This window comes from Chenopodium quinoa, unplaced genomic scaffold (genome assembly GCF_001683475.1).
Source record: "Chenopodium quinoa cultivar QQ74 unplaced genomic scaffold, ASM168347v1, whole genome shotgun sequence".
In the NCBI taxonomy this organism is placed as follows: domain Eukaryota; kingdom Viridiplantae; phylum Streptophyta; class Magnoliopsida; order Caryophyllales; family Amaranthaceae; genus Chenopodium; species Chenopodium quinoa.
Window position 1 is genome coordinate 243,435 of NW_018744100.1, and position 18,544 is coordinate 261,978.

General features: G+C 35.6%; 1 protein-coding gene across 1 annotated transcript; it reads right to left on the reverse strand.

The window, feature by feature from the left end:
* Positions 1-1,794: 1,794 nt before the first annotated feature.
* LOC110692250 lies at positions 1,795-5,252 on the reverse strand. Its single transcript, XM_021869242.1, has 3 exons — positions 4,250-5,252; positions 4,065-4,142; positions 1,795-3,768 (listed from the first exon to the last, which is right to left on the reverse strand). Exons 1-3 carry the CDS (start codon positions 4,835-4,837, stop codon positions 3,766-3,768), a joined length of 669 nt encoding a protein of 222 aa, XP_021724934.1. The 5' UTR covers positions 4,838-5,252; the 3' UTR covers positions 1,795-3,765.
* Between the last annotated feature and the right edge of the window lie 13,292 nt (positions 5,253-18,544).

Genomic DNA, 18,544 nt, shown 5'->3' on the forward strand with positions numbered 1-18,544 from the left:
CATCTCTAAATTGTTCAAAGCCTAGAGGGAGGTTACCGGGGTCATTGGTTGGAATGGCCGGACTCGGAATTTGGGGGCTCGTTAGATTAGGTGATTCCCTAGAACTACTACCACGGGCAAGTCGGCCTTTCCCCTTCCCCCTAGATGATGGGTTATTAGATGCCATAATTGATAATAATAATAATAATAATAATAATAATAATAATTAATAACAACAATTTTAACAATAATAATAACAATAATAATAATTAATAACAACAATTATAACAATAACAACAACAATAATTAATAACAACAATTGTAATAATAAAAATAACAACAATAATAATTAATAACAATAATTTTAATAATAATAATAACAATAATAATAATTAATAACAACAAATATAACAATAACAATAACAACAATAATAATTACTAACAATAATTGTAATAATAACAATAACAACAATAATAAATTGAACATTAGTTTAGATCTTACAACCGTGCTTCAAGCTTTCCACTAATTACGATTACGAACTTTTAATTTTTTCCGATATTAAGAAATAATATTTAGAGAATTATTAGAGAATATAAGAGATTAAGGATTATTAGAGAATATAAGAGATTGAGAGAGGAAGATTGTGAATTTGTGATTTGGGAAGTGAATGGAATTGGGTATTTATAGGGAATTTGGGAAAACTAGCCGTTAATTGCTGTTTGAGACAAAAAATTAGCCGTTAATTTGTGGATTGGCTACGGCATCATAGCCGTTATTTAGCCGTTGGCACGACAGGCCGGGCCGGGCCGGGCCGGCACGCGGTCCGTGCCTACGTGTTGTGCCACGACCCAGCAAGACGGGCCAGAAGCGGGCTCGTGCCAGAATAGCAAAACGTCGTCCGTGGCACGCCTATGGCCCACGACTGGACCATGCCGGGCCGTGCCCACCTTTATCGCTAGAGGTGGCAATGAGTCAAATTTGGACCAATAATCCTATTGGATCCCTTGTTCAAATATGTTTTATAGACATGGACCTAACTTCACGGATCTAAAAATCCAGAAATTAGATTAGATTCACGGATCTGGATCCGCATGTTTTTTTTTTTTTTACTTTTGTTTTAAAAATTTATTATTTTAGATATTTTTTAAAAAAGAAATCAAACTAAAAATTTATTTTTAAGTGTACTTAGGGGATGTTTGGTTAAGAGTTTGGAGCAAAAAGAGTAGTTTGATTATTTCGAAAAGTTATTTGGGGTATTTGGTAAAGAGCCGTTGAAAGAGCTTTTTTAGGTTTAAAAATCTTTTTTTCAAAGAGCTTTTTGAAAGACTTTTAAGCTTTTTGGTTGTTTATACATTAAAACAACTAATAGCTAACAGTTATACCAAACACTTTTACAATTTTACACAAACAACTAATTGCATTTATCTAGTTAAAACGTCTACCAGCTAACAATTACTTGCCAAATAGAGCCTTAATTGACTTCCATGCTGAAACTACCAATTTTCCCAAATACTAAAGTTTTTTTTTTTTTTTGGAAAAAAAAAATTAAATAAAAAACTCATTCCGTTTTATTTAAGTGCCCCAGTTTGATTTTTTACACTACATACATATATAATTTATTTTGATAAATGTTAGTGATTTACATACGAGAATAAATTTAGTCACGTGAGTATTTGTTGGAATCATCACAATGTATATTATCCGAATATTTTTTTATATAATTTATACTTATCGATAATTACAAATATTATTAATCAAAATTTTGCATTATCATACATGTCTAGTCAAACTGTAACATTTAAATAAAAACAAAGGAGTAGGTAAATATGAACATTACAGAAACACTTTAAAATCGTTATTTTTTATTAGAAAACTCAAATTTATAATTCACGGGTTAGATTTAGAGTGGATCTAAATTTCAAATATAGGATCAGAAATGGGCCGGGTCCAAAATTTGAAGATTCGGATCCAAGATCCATTGGCACTTCTTGTTTTCGCATTTACTTTGTCATAATTGGGAGTGGAGTCCCCTACTCCCCTTACTTCACTATATAACTAACTGATCCTAGAGCTAGGTACAACCACAATTTATTTTTATTTTTTTTTTTGCTCATTTGTATTTCAAATGAAAAAATTTCAAATGAAAAAAAATAAAATAAAATTAATTGTGGTTATACAACTCTAAGTACAACCAATTGTATAATAAAAATTGCACCTTACCTCCCCTACTCTTAAATGTTAACGTGTGTCGCTAAAACTAATTGACGTGTAAGAGATGTTGTTTTAGCATAAAGGTTATCCTTCCCAAAAAAAAATAAAAAAAAATAAATCCTAGACCAAGGTACACATTTACACAACTACACAAGAATAAAAACGAGTATAAAATATAGCTAACTTTGCTTTCCAAGGGTCAAAGAACAAAGACCCTTTCGACCGATGGAAGGAACTAAATAGTAAATAGCCTCCAACAACACCTATTAAATGAATGTTTCGCCAACAAAAAGACAAAGTGAATGTTTCTTTATCAACTTATACACGTGCTCTAAAGAATAATGAATTTGCTAACAAAATTGGTGTAGGCTAAATGGGCCGGGCTGAGTCAGCCCAAAAGGGATAAACAGAAACTACCATTTTTCCTTCTAATCAGATTATAGTGGGAAAATTCAAAAAATTGAGAACATGCTCTCCTTCTCACACTACCAAAACACTTCCACATCCAACTCTAACCAATTTGATGTGAGTATGTGACCATGGCAAGCCAGTCGATCTTCGGTCAGTACATTGATACCAATCGAAACCAGCCTTTGCACCATCACAAGGGCTACAACATAATGTCGCCTTAAGAGGCATAGAGACAGAAATGCAGGTAAGCTGCCAAAGGTTATCGCATATAAACCAGCATTTTCCATTCTGATGAAAAAAACAGTAGAAATGAGGCAGTTTGTTAAAAAAAATTACATGATTTTCCTAATGTTACAACTTTTCTACTTCAAATAGTAATTCCTAACTGTTTTGAGGTAAATGTCCTGAGTTCAGAATGTCAAGTATAATGTGCATTTGCAGAAACCAGAACAAATCTCGAGAATAATGCAAACATATCAGTTAACAGTTAAGACTTTAGTCTAATCGATAAGGTTAACAAAATATAGAAGCAAAATCCAAGTCCTGTGACACAAACGATCCAGAAGTTTCACCTACCCAAAAGACGCATGCCGCCCTATGTGAACTTACATAATTCGTATATAACAGCAGTCAGCATATATGTGAATGAACTAGAAACAAACTTCAGAGTTCTGAGTTCTGACATTCCATACTATACGAAAGCAAAGATTGGATTTTTAAAAATTAATCATCATTTCCTCCCACAAATACCCCAATGGCCCTGAATCTAGGTTCTGCTATACTTTCAACTCAAAATATGAACCTGTAACCACGAGAATGGATACAAACACAGTAAAACACAAGCAGCAGCACATGAAAGAATAAGCTCAAATGACTCGAAATGTGAGAAACGAAATCAATTATATTGATTGATTGATCGATAACAAGTACTCCGAAGAAAAAGAAACTAACATATCAGCTCTAGTTATACTCCCAACTGGCCAACTATACAACAGAGTTACCAACACTTCTGCCTGAAACCCCTGATCCACAAACACTTCTACACTATAATTCCAATTCCAATACAATTACAGTAGAACTAATCTACTTGTATCATATCCTACCACTGTCAATGGACAGCAACCTCAAAACTCCCGCAATACCACCCATCGATTATCTCATTTTCACTGCAACACCAAACAAAATAAACCAAATTTTACAATCCCATTCAATCAAATCAATACTTATCATAACCATTAAACCAAAACATTGCGAATTCAAGATTACTCAAGACGGCGAAAAAATCACATTTTTCCAAGAACTACATTGTCAAATGTGGATTAGATTATAATTTGAATCTCAAAGTTTTCAACTTTTAAACCCAAATTAATTTACGAAATGAGCGCCAACAACATCATAAGGAAATTATCACCAAAATTCAAATGAAACTCAATTTTTCACAATCAATTAAATAATTTCCAACCTTAGGAGCCTCCGGAGTCTCATTAACTTTGTACATCTCCGGCGAAATCTCAGACAACCATAGCCCCGGAAAAAGCGTCTGTAAGATCAAAACTCGAAAAATCAATCAAATATTGAATTCAAATTTCCCGCAAAATTCACAGAAAAACGAAAACTTTTGCAAGAAAAGAAATTAATCAAACTTACATCCAATTGTCTCTGAACATAACGAGACCGTTTCTTCGGTTTCCGGGGAGGACGTCTCCCCGTCATCTCCACAAAATCATCCTCAATCTCATTCCTCGACAACGGCACCGAAAACTTCGCTCTCCCGCCATCACCCCCCGAGACACCAACCTCCACCGGCACCGTCGCCGGAGAAATTTCAACGGTCGCCGGACTCCGGCGAGTCCGGAGATTCCACGGTCGAGATTCCGGTGGAGGAGGCGGCGGAATCGCAGGGGTAAATTCGGAATTTCCCAGATAATCGGCGTGAATTTTATCGACTTCAGAGCGAAGATTGAGCATTAGCCTTTCTCGAATGACTTCGATTTCATTATCGACTTCACCGCGGCGAATCGACGGCGGTTGAGGAGATCGAAACGACGCGTTTCGGAGTTTCCGGTCGCCGGAGGAAGCGGGAATTGAATCGGAAACGGCGTCGTTTGAGGAAGAGGGGTTGTTGGAATTGGTGATTTTGGCGCAACGAAGAAGTTTTTGAGTACCCCAATTCAAGCGTGGTGGTAAGGAGAAGTTATGGAGAGGTCTAGATCTTTCTGGAGCCATCGCCGCCATATATATGATGATGAATTTCTCAATCAATTTTCTCTCTCCTCTTCTCTTACTGTTCTTGTTCTTGGTGGGTGTTTTCTCTGTTTCCTGGAATCTGGGTGTTACGCCATTGATGATTGAAGTGAAGGGTATTTGATTGATTGAATTTCTGGGAATTTGCCTAAATTTGCTTGTAAAATTCTAAGTATTTTGGGGGGAATTTGGAGAATTTACAATTGGGTTTTATTTTTTCAATGGGATTGGAATTGGGAATTTGAGATTTGAATTGTATTTGAGATGAAATTGCTGAGAAGAGAGAGAGAGAGAGGGAGAAATATGGAGGGGAAATGGGGGAAGAGAAAGAGGAGAGTTGGACAGTGGAGGGAGGAGAGAGAGAGAACCGATTTTAACGTTCGGATTATTTTTGGGCTTTTTTTCTCTTTGTTTTTCTCGTGTTTAAAAGGTTTTTTTTTTTTTTTTTTTTTCCCTCCAATAATTGATCGATATCAAATTAATTGCAACAATTTGATTGGTGCAAGTGCAACTTTGGTTACACCCTCTCTTTTTAAAAAAAATAGATTATAAATAAATAAACTTTGGCTACTCACTCGATTTTTTTATAGTGTGTCACTTTAAGTTTTGCATTATTTAAATACTAATATTAACTATTTATGCACATAATATCAAAGAAAAAAATAATGTAAGTACGTGAATAGTGCAAAAGTCAAACTATTGTCATTGTGGAGGTAGTATTATTTCTTAATAACCTTGTCTTGAACATGGTCCATCCATAATGATTTTGGTAAGAGGCAATAAAAAGATGTATTGTAATGAGATTTGTGTATCAGCAAAATTTTCGTTACAACTTTAGTGATGATTTCCTTCAAAAATGAAGATCGGGATGGTGAGAAATTAAGATATATGGTTGATATTTGCATGAATACGAGCTATCTGGGTATGTAGTTGAAAACCTATTTTTTGTTGAATAAGAATTCCCTACGTGATCATGCTTAAGACTTCCGTTACTCGGCTCCCAAACTCGTGGAATAAAGATTATTCCCAAATACTTTATGCTAACACTTAAAACATTCGTTACTCCTAAACTCGTGGAACAAATATTATTCCTAAATACAAATTCTTAAATGGAACTGGTACACACTAATTTATTGTGGACCACTAACATCAGGAAAACTATGGTTATTTTATTAGTTAAAAAAAAGAGTCACTATAATACTTAAAAAGGTCTCTATGTTGAAATAAAAGTCATTTTGGTAATATATAGGTTATAAGAGGTTAATATTTTAATAAAATATTTTATATACCGGTTAATTAATATGAATAATAAAAGTCACTATGTTAAAATTAGGGTCATAACGTTATACTTTAAGTTCACAATAATATTAAACGTTATACTAGTTTTAATAAAGGTTACTATGTTAAAAATAGGGTTACTATGTAAAAATTAAAGGTTACTATGTTCAATATAATGTCAGTTGTGTGTATATAAACCTCGGGTCCACAATAACATTATTGTGGACCAGGTCTACGCAAGTCTTTTTGATTCCTAAATACTTTGCAGCCACCTCTAAAACTTTCGTTACTCCTGGAGTAAAGATTCTTAAATACTTAATTCGTTACATAAATACAATATACGAACAAAATCACAATTTATTAAGACCTAATATTTTTTTTTTCCTGCAAGTTAATGTGATATTAATAATATTAGCATGGGAGGTTATCAATTATTGGGATTAATGAAAAGATAAAATTGGACAAGTATAGATGTAAATTCTTAAACTTCCAATCTTTAATTATTACTCCAATCTCTATATTAACTTAGAATTGTCACACTCATAGACAACATAGAGAGAAATAAGGTTATTACACGCCTCAAAATGTATGTAATAAATAATTTTGATAATTACTTATTTCACTATATAACCAGTTGTACCTAAAGCTAGGTATAATCACATTATTATTATTATTATTATTATTATTATTATTATTATTATTATTATTATTATTATTATTATTATTATTATAACAAAAACCTACAAAGTCGAACGATTTACAAGAAATTAGTGGGGAGCCGAGATACAATCTAGGCCCCCACCCCTCCAGCTATAGCGAACCCGATCCTGTTGAAGACGTGAACAGCTGCACGAGCACCAATATCTTGAGCCCTAGCGAACGCCTTAACCCGCTTCAGCAACACAACAGCATCCTTCTCTAATTCCCCCAATGAAGAAAAGGTGAAAGGAAGAAAACATAGCCAATAGCCCTGCAACGCGCCCCATACTTGTCTCGCTTCCGCTGAGCCGCAGCCGACACAACACGGCCAGGAACAAAGTCAAACAACCCAAATTGTGTCAAACGAGAAGACCCCATCAAGTCAACACATACATCAAGACCTCTATCCCAGGAGTAAAACAACACATCTGCTGGTCGAAGAGCCTCGTCATTCCCTCCAGTCAACCCAACGTTAACCTCCTTCCTTGCAGAAATCCCAGAGCGAAAACAAATATCAACAAAGGTATCACGAACAACGTTGTGGCAATGTTTAATACCCACCATCCCAGCACAAGACACTGCATGATCCCCATAAATATCCCCATCATAAACCCTTGAGCAAGCAGAACATGGTGTCGAAACGGAGCACAGGGGAACACCCAACCGGTAACAAAGAACAAAACGATAAGTCTTATTATTATTATTATTATTATTATTATTATTATTATTATTATTATTATTATTATTATTATTATTATTTTTGCTCATCTGTATTTTTCAAATAAGCAAAGAAAAGATTGTGGTTGTACCTAGCTCTAGGTACAATTTGCAACTGGTTGTATAACAAAAATTACACAACCCTGAAACATTGAAACTAATACTCAATTGGGCAACCAGCTAACTTCTGATACTAGCTATGGAGGCTCTATTAATCAACTCGGCTGGGGTGGTCAGGGAGGGGGTAGGATAGGGAGTGGGGACTGGTATTCTCAATTTTTTTTTTTTTTTTAAGTTTTAAATTTTTTGTTTTTTTTGTTTTTGTAGTTTTTTAAATTTTTTTGACTAATTAGCTTTCGACATGTGGCATTTAATAAAAAAAATCATCTTTTCAACAGATAACTAGTCATTGATTATCCAATTGATTAATTCAAAGTTGGGATTATTAAGGCCTTGTTTGGCAGTAGCGGTTAGCGTTTTGACCACTCAAAACACTACTACAAAAAAAAAATTAGAGTGTTTGGCAAGGTAGCGGTTCAAGTAGTGGTTAGCGGTAGAGATAGCGTTTAGGTAGCTCTTCTCAAACGTTAATAATAGTAGCGTTTAAAAGTAGCGGGTAGCGTTTGTCAAATTTTAGTTACATTATAAACATATATGTATAAATTTTTAATATACTTTGGTATTGTGACTGCTACTTATATTATATTGTGATTTATGCGGAAGAAAAATAAATTATGTGAGATTTTATTGAATTCATCTCTACTTGTACATGATTAAAATCTAAATTTTACCAAAAACACAACTATATACTTCGTATGTAAATAATTTACTTAAATTGTGTGTTGACGAATTACAAAGAAACATTGTCTAGTTACCAACTAATTTTTTTTTTTTTTTAAATTCTTTTTTGGGAAGAATCACCAACTAGTTAATGTTACATACTTGTATAATCTAGATGCCAAATGTTACAATAAAAACTAGAGGTGTCAAAACCGAACCGAACCGAAAAAAACCATCTGTTTCGAATTGTAACCGATCTGATTTGATTCGAGAAACTCAACACTCAAACCCGATCTGTAAGCGAACTAAACTCACCCAAATCCAAATTTGACCCGATTTGAACTTAACTCGGCACCAATTTGACCCGACTTGAACTCAACCCGACACCGATTTGACCCGACTTGAACTCAAATCAAACCGGTTTGACCCGACCTGAACTCAATTTGAACCGAAATTGACCCGAAAAACACCCGATTCAATCCGATCCGTTTTTTTATCCGAACTGATATAAACCCGACCCTATTTAACACGACCTGATTTAACTTGACGTGGGTTAAAACTAACCATAATTTTAAACCTAACTTATTATTTACCTTATTTTTTTACTTAAACATATATTAATGACACAATATGGAAAAATGACACATTAATGACTTGATATCGACCCAATAACAAGATAAAAAAAAGCTCAATAATTACTCTAATTTAAAAAATGTACTTATTTGAATATTAAATTTGGTCAACCTAACCAAAATTCAGCCAAACACAAAAAGTATCTAAATTAGAATTGACCGAATACTGAATCAACTTTATTAATCAACCTAAACTTAACAGAACCGAAAGTAATCGAATCGAAACCAACCCGATCCAAAGTATCCCGACTCGAGATTAACCCAGTCAAACCCGTTTTGAACCTGATTCAATTGTATCCGAACCGAATATGAACCAATCTGAAGTTGACCCGATCTGGACTCGGTAAATCTTGACCCGAATTTGACCCAACCCGAAAGTGATCCGATCCGACCAGAAGCGGATTAAAAGGGTAATTTTGAATCGAATATATCTAATCCGAACAAACCCAACCCAAATAAACCCGACCCAAACCCGATTATCCGTATTAACACCTCATAGAAACATTCTTATTCCAAATGTCTGGTTTAATTCTACTGTAACGTTAGCTATTTCACCATTGGTAAATTGGGATTAGGGGCAAAAGTGCAAAAATACCCGCCTGATTTGTATGGCGGGCAAAATGTGAAGGATTTTCGAGTAATTATAATATAAAAATTTATTGAAATGGTTTGCCTTTACAACATGGTTTTGATGAAGCTCAATTTTAGGTTTTCGACTACTATAGTATCCGTGCGATGCACGGTTAAGAAAATATTTATTTTGATGATAATTTAAAATAAATTTAAATATTAAGTATTATTGGACTCTAATATATTAATAAATGCATCATTACATGTTATATATATAATTTACGATAATGGCCAACACAAAAATTATGGAATGAATTTTCAATCAACATTATATAGGCGGAGTTAATTTTAGAAGGAGTCGGATCAAATTTATCATAAACACCTCAAATTAGTAAAGGCCTTACTAACAAAAACTCTGTATATAGGTTTTACAAAAGAAAAAAAAAATCAATTATATAAGTCTATGGAAAATGATTAGTTATTTTAGAAGGCTTATGTAAAATTTGACTAAAATTCACTAATTTGACTCATATACTCAAAAAAAAAATATTAATAGTAAATTATTAAGATAAATTTTCTATTAGAGTATCAATTAGTTGAATTAAATACGTGCTTACTGTTACTCATAAAAGTGTAGTTTTGATCTAAAAATATTATGATTGAATAAAAATAAAAAGAAAGATAGTTACATATTCATGCAATTTTTATGTATGATTAATGACAAAAATATATATAGATGGAAAAATATGTATACATTTGATATATCAATTTTTAAATATAATATTGAGTTATCAAAGTTTTATGGTTGATTGATTTAAACAATCATTCTATGTTTAATGCGATAAATTAGTTCCTTTTATTATTATATTATAATATAATATAGTACTATAAAGTCTAGTTATTTAAGTCTATTATAATCTTTTATTTTTAGTTATGTCCATAAATACATAGTGAACAAAAAAATATATAGAATGATTAAGAATACTTTTCATTACTAATTTTTTTTTTTTTTTTGGAAATAAGTTTTGGAGGGAAAAAAACTACACCAGGAAATAATACGTGTCATTCCTGGTGTTTGTTTTAGTATTATGTTATTGATTGATTAATTGTTTGACTTAATAAAAGAAAATTAAAAATACTTTTTCTTATAAAATTAATATTTGGATTTTGGGCCAAGAGTTCTTATACGAAGTATAAATTTTCTTACAATCCAAGCATCATATATACAGAGTATACAAGTATGATTTAATCTTGTGTGCTTTTCTTTTTAAATAGTTATGATCTATTGTACGTAGTAGTTCATACTTTGTAATAAATTTAATTCAAGTTTATAGTTAATTTAGTAAAATTTTTATTAATTACATACTTACGTAGTACAATTGACTAAAATTAATAAATAAATAAATAATTAAAAAAAAGGCCGGAAAAAATACAACTTGTTTTTCAATTAAAGGTATGTTATGACAAAAGGAACAAATATAAAGTACTCCATACATTTAATGGGATGATTGATGTAGGCTCACATTGTGTCGCAATCGATTGACAATTTTTTATCGGACTGTGATTAGTTTAATGAGCTTAGGAAGAATAAACTAATCCTAAACATAAAATTTTAAAAACCTCCTTTACATATACATATATAATATGTGTGGTTTATTAGGGGTTCTAAGCCATCTCATAATCATTTGAATAGAACTTCATATATGAGAGTGGAGATGAGGGACAACAACTGTATATGAAAAAAAAAAAAAAGGATTGTACATAATTAATCAACTACTTACAGAATAATTATACATCTTGATTTTGAATTACATTAAATATTATTTGTAAGAAAAAAGATTAATTAAGATATGTATATAAACAACTTGCTTGTACAGTTGTACATGTGTTACCTTATTACCTTAATCACTTCGTATTTGCCCATTGCAATATATAACACTAATACGGAGTGTGTATGCAGTTATGCTCAAGTATGTAGTTAGTTCATATAAAAATTGGGTGGCATACAAATTTATGGAAATGAGAATCAAAACTTAACGTCTTCTACAAATATAATAATATATATCTACTCTGTTTTATTGTAAGTTTTATCTTTCTCCCTAGTAACAACCTGTTCACTTCACCTTATTGTTGTGAACTGAAATTATTTTTACTGAGCTGAAATTATTTTTGCTGAATTAAAAATAATTTTACTGAATTGAAATTATTTTTACTAATAATCTATTATATTTTTGTTTTAAAATAACTGATTTTTACTTAACTAAAGAACTAAAATTATTCCCATTTAATATTCATACTTCATCCAATTTGAAAAGATAAAATTTTCAAATTTTATGATTGCCCAAGTGTATTTATTAGCATGAACAAGCAAGGGTCCACTTCTTTTAGGCCTATGATTAACCTTCCTAATCGGAAATTGATTAATAATAATTTTATAAAAACCATTAAATTAAATTAATTAAGTACAGTACTTAATAAAAAATGAAATTTTTAGAATTATATGTAATGTTTCAGATTTGTGATGCTTATTAGTTACTTCGTATTATATACTAAGTATATAGATAAGTGACCACATCATGTTCAAATGTTCAATTGAAAGACATTTTAAAACTAATTAAAATCTAGATCTGCTAATTATTTTATAAACTTTTAAAGGCATTTTCATAGAGAGGTTGGTCAAGATATATATAATTTTTTACTACCTCTGTTACATATTATGTGCAACTTTTAAATATTTTAAATATCACAAATAATAACCAAAAGTTGCATATAATATGTAACGGAAGTAGTATATACTTCATATATAAACAAAGAATTGAATAATGTTGTAGGCTTGTAGCTGAGGTGACCTTATTAAAAAATTTTAATCTAGTAATAAGGGTGATGGACATGATTCCACCATCTCTAAAATGCTTAGTCATGCATATAATCATTGTTATTAAATATAATAAGGTGGTTGTTTGATACGTACGGATTATATTATACAAGTACTGTTGATAAGTATATTAGGTGACTCGTACTTCGTAGCTTTGTCCGCCCGATCGGGCGGACATTGCCCGGTCTGACCGGGCGGAAGAAGAAGAGGTGCCTGGCAAATTCGTTGAAGAAGCTGCTCTCGCGCCCGACCGGGCGAGCCTTCGCCCGACCGGGCGAGCCTTCGCCCGATCGGGCAGACCTTGCCCGGTCTGACCGGGCGGTGGGGGTTGGATACGTTGAAGCATTCGTATGGAGTTTTCTTCTCGCGCCCGATCGGGCAGACCTTGCCCGGTCTGACCGGGCGGAGAAGGAAAAATACGGAACGCGGATTTTGCGGTTTTAGGTTATCTTATTTTATTATCTTTTTGCCCAAGTATCTTTTAATTAGGGATTAATATAAAACCTCCCTAATATCAGTATTAGGGTGAAGAGAGACAGAGTGAGAGCCGTTCTTGAGAAATACAAGAATCATCTTTGTAATCTTTGCAGTTTATAGTGAAATCATTCGATCTCGGTGCCCGTGGACGTAGCTATCACATCGATAGTGAACCACGTAAATTCTTGGTGTTGTTCTTATTGTTTGCATTGAATTTCTTTATTGTTTTCTTGTTTGTTTTCGACCTTTGCTTCCGCTGTCGCACAACAATTGGTATCAAGAGCTCAGGTTCAATCCTTGGAGAGTTTCTTGAAGATAACAATGGCAGGAGATTCAACAATAAGAATTGAGAAGTTTACCGGGAAAAATAGTTTCGGGCTATGGCAAATTAAGATGAAGGCTCTGTTAAAACAACAGCAGATATGGCGTCCGTTGGCTCCAAAGAGTACTACTTCGGAGTCAGGAGACGGACCGACTGACTCGCAGTTAGAAGTTATGGAAGAGAAGGCACACTCTACCATATTACTTAGTCTTGATGATCAAATCATCACGGAGGTTGCTGATCAGGAAACGGCGGCTGGATTGTGGCTGAAGCTGGAGTCATTGTATATGACTAAGTCGTTGACCAACAAATTATTACTGAAACAGCGGTTGTTTAGCCTCCGGATGCAGTCAGGTACTTCCTTACGGGAACATCTAGAAAAACTTAACTCTATTTTGCTTGATTTACGTAATTTAGATGTTAAAATTGATGATGAGGATGCTGCGTTGATTTTACTTGTATCTCTACCGTCTAGCTTTGAGAATTTTGTAGAGTCTTTTGTTGTTGGTAAGGATTCTATAACCTTAGAAGAAGTGAAGGCAGCACTTCATACTAGGGAACTCAGAATGAAAGCTACGAGTGATAATGGGGATAATGGTAGTGGGTTATTTGTTAAGTCCGGAAAGTCTAAAAAGAATAAGGGGTTTAACAAGGGGAACAATGCTGGGTCGGGTGCTGGAAACGGCAAGGATGGATCTAGTAAAACTACTACTAAAACATGTTATTACTGTAAAGAACCGGGTCACTTTAGGAATAATTGTCCGGTGAGGAAAAACAAGTCCCAGGCTGCTGTAGTTGAAGAGAAACCGAATGAGAGCTATAATTCAGAGGAAGATTTAGCATTAGTCAGTTCTGCTAGGTCTGATGATTTATCTGATAACTGGGTTCTAGATTCGGGGTGTTCGTTCCATATGTGTCCACGTCGAGATTGGTTTGATACATATGAACCTCGCAATGGGGGTATGGTTATAGTCGGTAACAATGCTCCATGTAAGGTCACAGGTATTGGTTCCATGAGGTTGAGGACTGTTGATGGGCGGAGGTTAACTTTGACTAATGTACGGCATGTTCCTGCTTTAGGAAAGAATCTGATTTCATTGGGTACCCTGGATGAATTGGGGTACAATGGTGTGTTTTCAGATGGGGAGTTGTGTATTTTCAGAGGTTCTGAGTTGGTACTTAAGGGTATCAAAAGGAACACCCTCTATGTTTTTGAGGGTGTTACACTGCCTAGTTCTGCGGTTTGCGCATCTGTATCTCACCAGGAGATGACTAAGATTTGGCACATGAGGCTTGGTCATATGGGGGAGAAGGGGATGCAGCTATTGTCCAAGAGGGGTCTTCTATCCGGGGTCAAGGTTGCCAACCTTGAATTTTGTGAGCATTGTGTGTTTGGTAAGAAACACAGGTCAAAGTTCAGCAAGGGTGCTCACATTACTGATGCAGTGCTCGATTACATCCATTCAGATTGCTGGGGTCCATCTAGAGTTGAAGGTATGGGAGGTTACCACTATTTTGTGTCATTTGTTGATGACAAGTCCCGATACACATGGCTTAGGTTGCTTAAGTCAAAGGATGAGGCCTTCAAAGTTTTCAAGCAATGGAAAGCTTTGGTGGAAAATCGACAAGGAAGGAAGATCAAGAAGCTACGAACGGACAATGGGCTAGAGTTTTGCAAAGACGAGTTTAATCAGTTCTGTGCAGATGAGGGTATAGGTCGGCATCATACTGTCAGGAAGACACCACAGCAGAACGGTGTAGCAGAACGGGTTAATCAGACACTGCTAGAGAGAGTCCGATGCATGCTCTCTAATGCAGGGCTTGGGAGGAGGTACTGGAGTGAAGCTGTGTTAACAGCTTGTTATGTCATTAATAGGGGTCCTCATTCTGGAATTGATTCCAAGATTCCGTTTGAGATCTGGAGTGGTAAGTTGCCTAATTTTTCGAATTTGAAGATTTTTGGTTGTGTTGCTTATTATCATGTTATTGAGGGTAAGCTGGATCCACGAGCCAAGAAGGGGTGTTTTGTTGGGTACGGGGATGGTGTGAAGGGGTTTAGAATTTTTTCACCTTCGGAGGGTCGGGTCATTCTTAGTAGGGATGTTACTTTCGATGAAAACACCATGTATTCAATTAAAAATGCAGAGATTTCAGATTTGAGAAGGGAAGGAGACAATTTATTACAGACAGATGGGGTACTTGAGGTACATCAGTCTACCATTGCTGATTTACCTCGGGTACAATATATTGATGATGATGCTGATGTTTCAGTGCCGGGTACTCCTGAACCTGAGATTACTCCTACTCATTCTAACTCTGGGGATGAGGTGGAGCAATCTAATCAGGGGTCATCTAGTCAACCTGACACCATTCTTGAGATGCCTAAACGAGTTATCAAGAAGCCTGTTAGATTGATTGAAGAGATGGAGGGAAGAAATTGCTGTGTTGATGCGATGACAGGTTATGCATTGAGTGTAGCTGATGATGTAGAGTCATTTGAACCTGCCACATATAAACAAGCAATTAGTTGTAGTGAGTCTGCGCAATGGCTTGCCGCAATGGGTGAAGAGATGCAGTCTCTTTACAAGAACAGAGTGTGGGAACTGGTAAAGGTACCGGAAGGGAGGAAGCTTGTGGGTTGTAAATGGATTTACAAGAAGAAAGAAGGGTTGTCGGAAACTGAGCAAATACGTTTTAAGGCTAGGCTAGTTGCTAAGGGGTTCAGTCAGGTAGAAGGGGTTGACTTTGTTGAGATATTCTCACCTGTGGTTCGACATACTTCTATCCGTGTGTTATTGTCAATTTTAGCACATTTTGATCTTGAGCTGGAGCAGTTGGATGTTAAAACGGCTTTCCTTCATGGCGATTTGGAGGAGGAGATTCTGATGAAGCAGCCCGAAGGATTCGAAGTTCCTGGAAAGGAACACTATGCCTGCAGATTGCTAAAGTCATTGTATGGACTTAAGCAATCCCCCCGACAGTGGTACAAAAGGTTTGATTCTTTTATGGTTTCACAAGGTTTTGACAGGAATTCATATGATTGCTGTGTGTATCATAGTAAGCTGGATAATGGTTCCATGATTTATCTTTTGTTATATGTTGATGACATGTTGGTTGCCACAAAGAATAAATCTGATATTGCTAGATTAAAGGAGATGCTTAACTCGGAGTTTGACATGAAAGACTTGGGTGCAGCTAGGAAGATTTTGGGTATGGAGATCTACAGGGATCGGGCTAGAGGTAAGCTTTTCTTGACTCAGAAAAGCTACATTGAAAAGATTTTGTCTCGTTTTGGGATGGAAAAATCGAAGCCTATAAGTACGCCAACTACTGTTAGTTGTAAGTTGTCTTTGTCTATGTCACCTCAATCAGAGGAGGAGTTGTCTTATATGTCTAGAGTTCCATATGCAAACGCGGTTGGTTGTTTGATGTATGCTATGGTCTGTACTAGGCCGGATATTGCGCATGCTGTTAGTGTTGTAAGCAGGTTTATGGCTCAACCTGGGAGGGAACACTGGCAAGGGGTGAAAAGGATTTTTCGCTACCTGAGAGGGACAACTGATATTGGTCTTGTGTACGGGAATGGTAGGGAATGCTTGGTCACTGGGTACAGTGATTCTGATTATGCAGCTGATGTGGATACCAGGAGGTCTGTGACTGGTTATGTGTTCACTTTGGGTGGTTCTGTGGTTAGTTGGAAGTCTACATTGCAGTCATCAGTTACGTTGTCAACTACTGAAGCTGAGTATATGGCTTTAACTTCTGCAGCTAAGGAGTCTATTTGGCTCAAAGGCCTAGTAGGTGAACTGGGTATTGCACAGGATTTTGCTACAGTGTATTGTGATAGTCTAAGTGCGATTTGCTTAGCTAAAGATCAAGTACACCATGATCGGACGAAGCACATTGATGTCAGGTATCATTTCTTGCGTACTGACAAGAGGATTAAGGTGAAGAAGATTGGGACTGCTGACAACCCGGCTGATTTCTTCACTAAGCCTGTTCCGTTTAGCAAGTTTAAACATTGCTTAGATTTGCTAAATATTGATTACTACGTGATGTAGTAGGCCCTGAGGGGCGAAGTTGGGGAGCTCCTGGTGTAGGTGTGTTGGCATTAAGGTGGAGCTTGCCCGGGGCTTGTGATGCAGGTGGAGCATTATGAGTTGTTATACTTGGAGACGAGTATGTGATGGGTCTTGGTTGAAGACTTATCGGGATGTATGGCTTATGCATGAGTCCTGCATCGGGTTTGGCTTGAGATGTTTTTTCACTATGTCTTGATGGGGTCGTTTGCTGACTACGAGTTCTCGTCAAGGTGGAGATTGTTGATAAGTATATTAGGTGACTCGTACTTCGTAGCTTTGTCCGCCCGATCGGGCGGACATTGCCCGGTCTGACCGGGCGGAAGAAGAAGAGGTGCCTGGCAAATTCGTTGAAGAAGCTGCTCTCGCGCCCGACCGGGCGAGCCTTCGCCCGACCGGGCGAGCCTTCGCCCGATCGGGCAGACCTTGCCCGGTCTGACCGGGCGGTGGGGGTTGGATACGTTGAAGCATTCGTATGGAGTTTTCTTCTCGCGCCCGATCGGGCAGACCTTGCCCGGTCTGACCGGGCGGAGAAGGAAAAATACGGAACGCGGATTTTGCGGTTTTAGGTTATCTTATTTTATTATCTTTTTGCCCAAGTATCTTTTAATTAGGGATTAATATAAAACCTCCCTAATATCAGTATTAGGGTGAAGAGAGACAGAGTGAGAGCCGTTCTTGAGAAATACAAGAATCATCTTTGTAATCTTTGCAGTTTATAGTGAAATCATTCGATCTCGGTGCCCGTGGACGTAGCTATCACATCGATAGTGAACCACGTAAATTCTTGGTGTTGTTCTTATTGTTTGCATTGAATTTCTTTATTGTTTTCTTGTTTGTTTTCGACCTTTGCTTCCGCTGTCGCACAACAAGTACTAGTTACTTCTTTATTCTAATAAAACTTTCCAACTTCATCATGATAAATTGATAACGTTATCATTAGATAAAGACTCACGTCTTAATATGGACTAGCTAGCTATAAATAAGCTCAAATTTTCATTATCGATTTCTTTAATTTAAGCACTATTGTCTAAGGTTCGTTTCAAATCTTCCAAAAACATGCTGCTCATTAAATTTACATGTACAAGTCGAGAATCAAGTATAGGTTTGATATCAATTCAAAAGGCTCAAAACTCGTCTCCTATCATTCAATCTACATACTCTTCATATACTTTGTTCTTGAATCTTGATGGTGCTAAAGGCTATGGCACGTAATAGCATCTACCGAGTAATTAAAAGTATAGAACTTTCTACTCGAACACACATAAG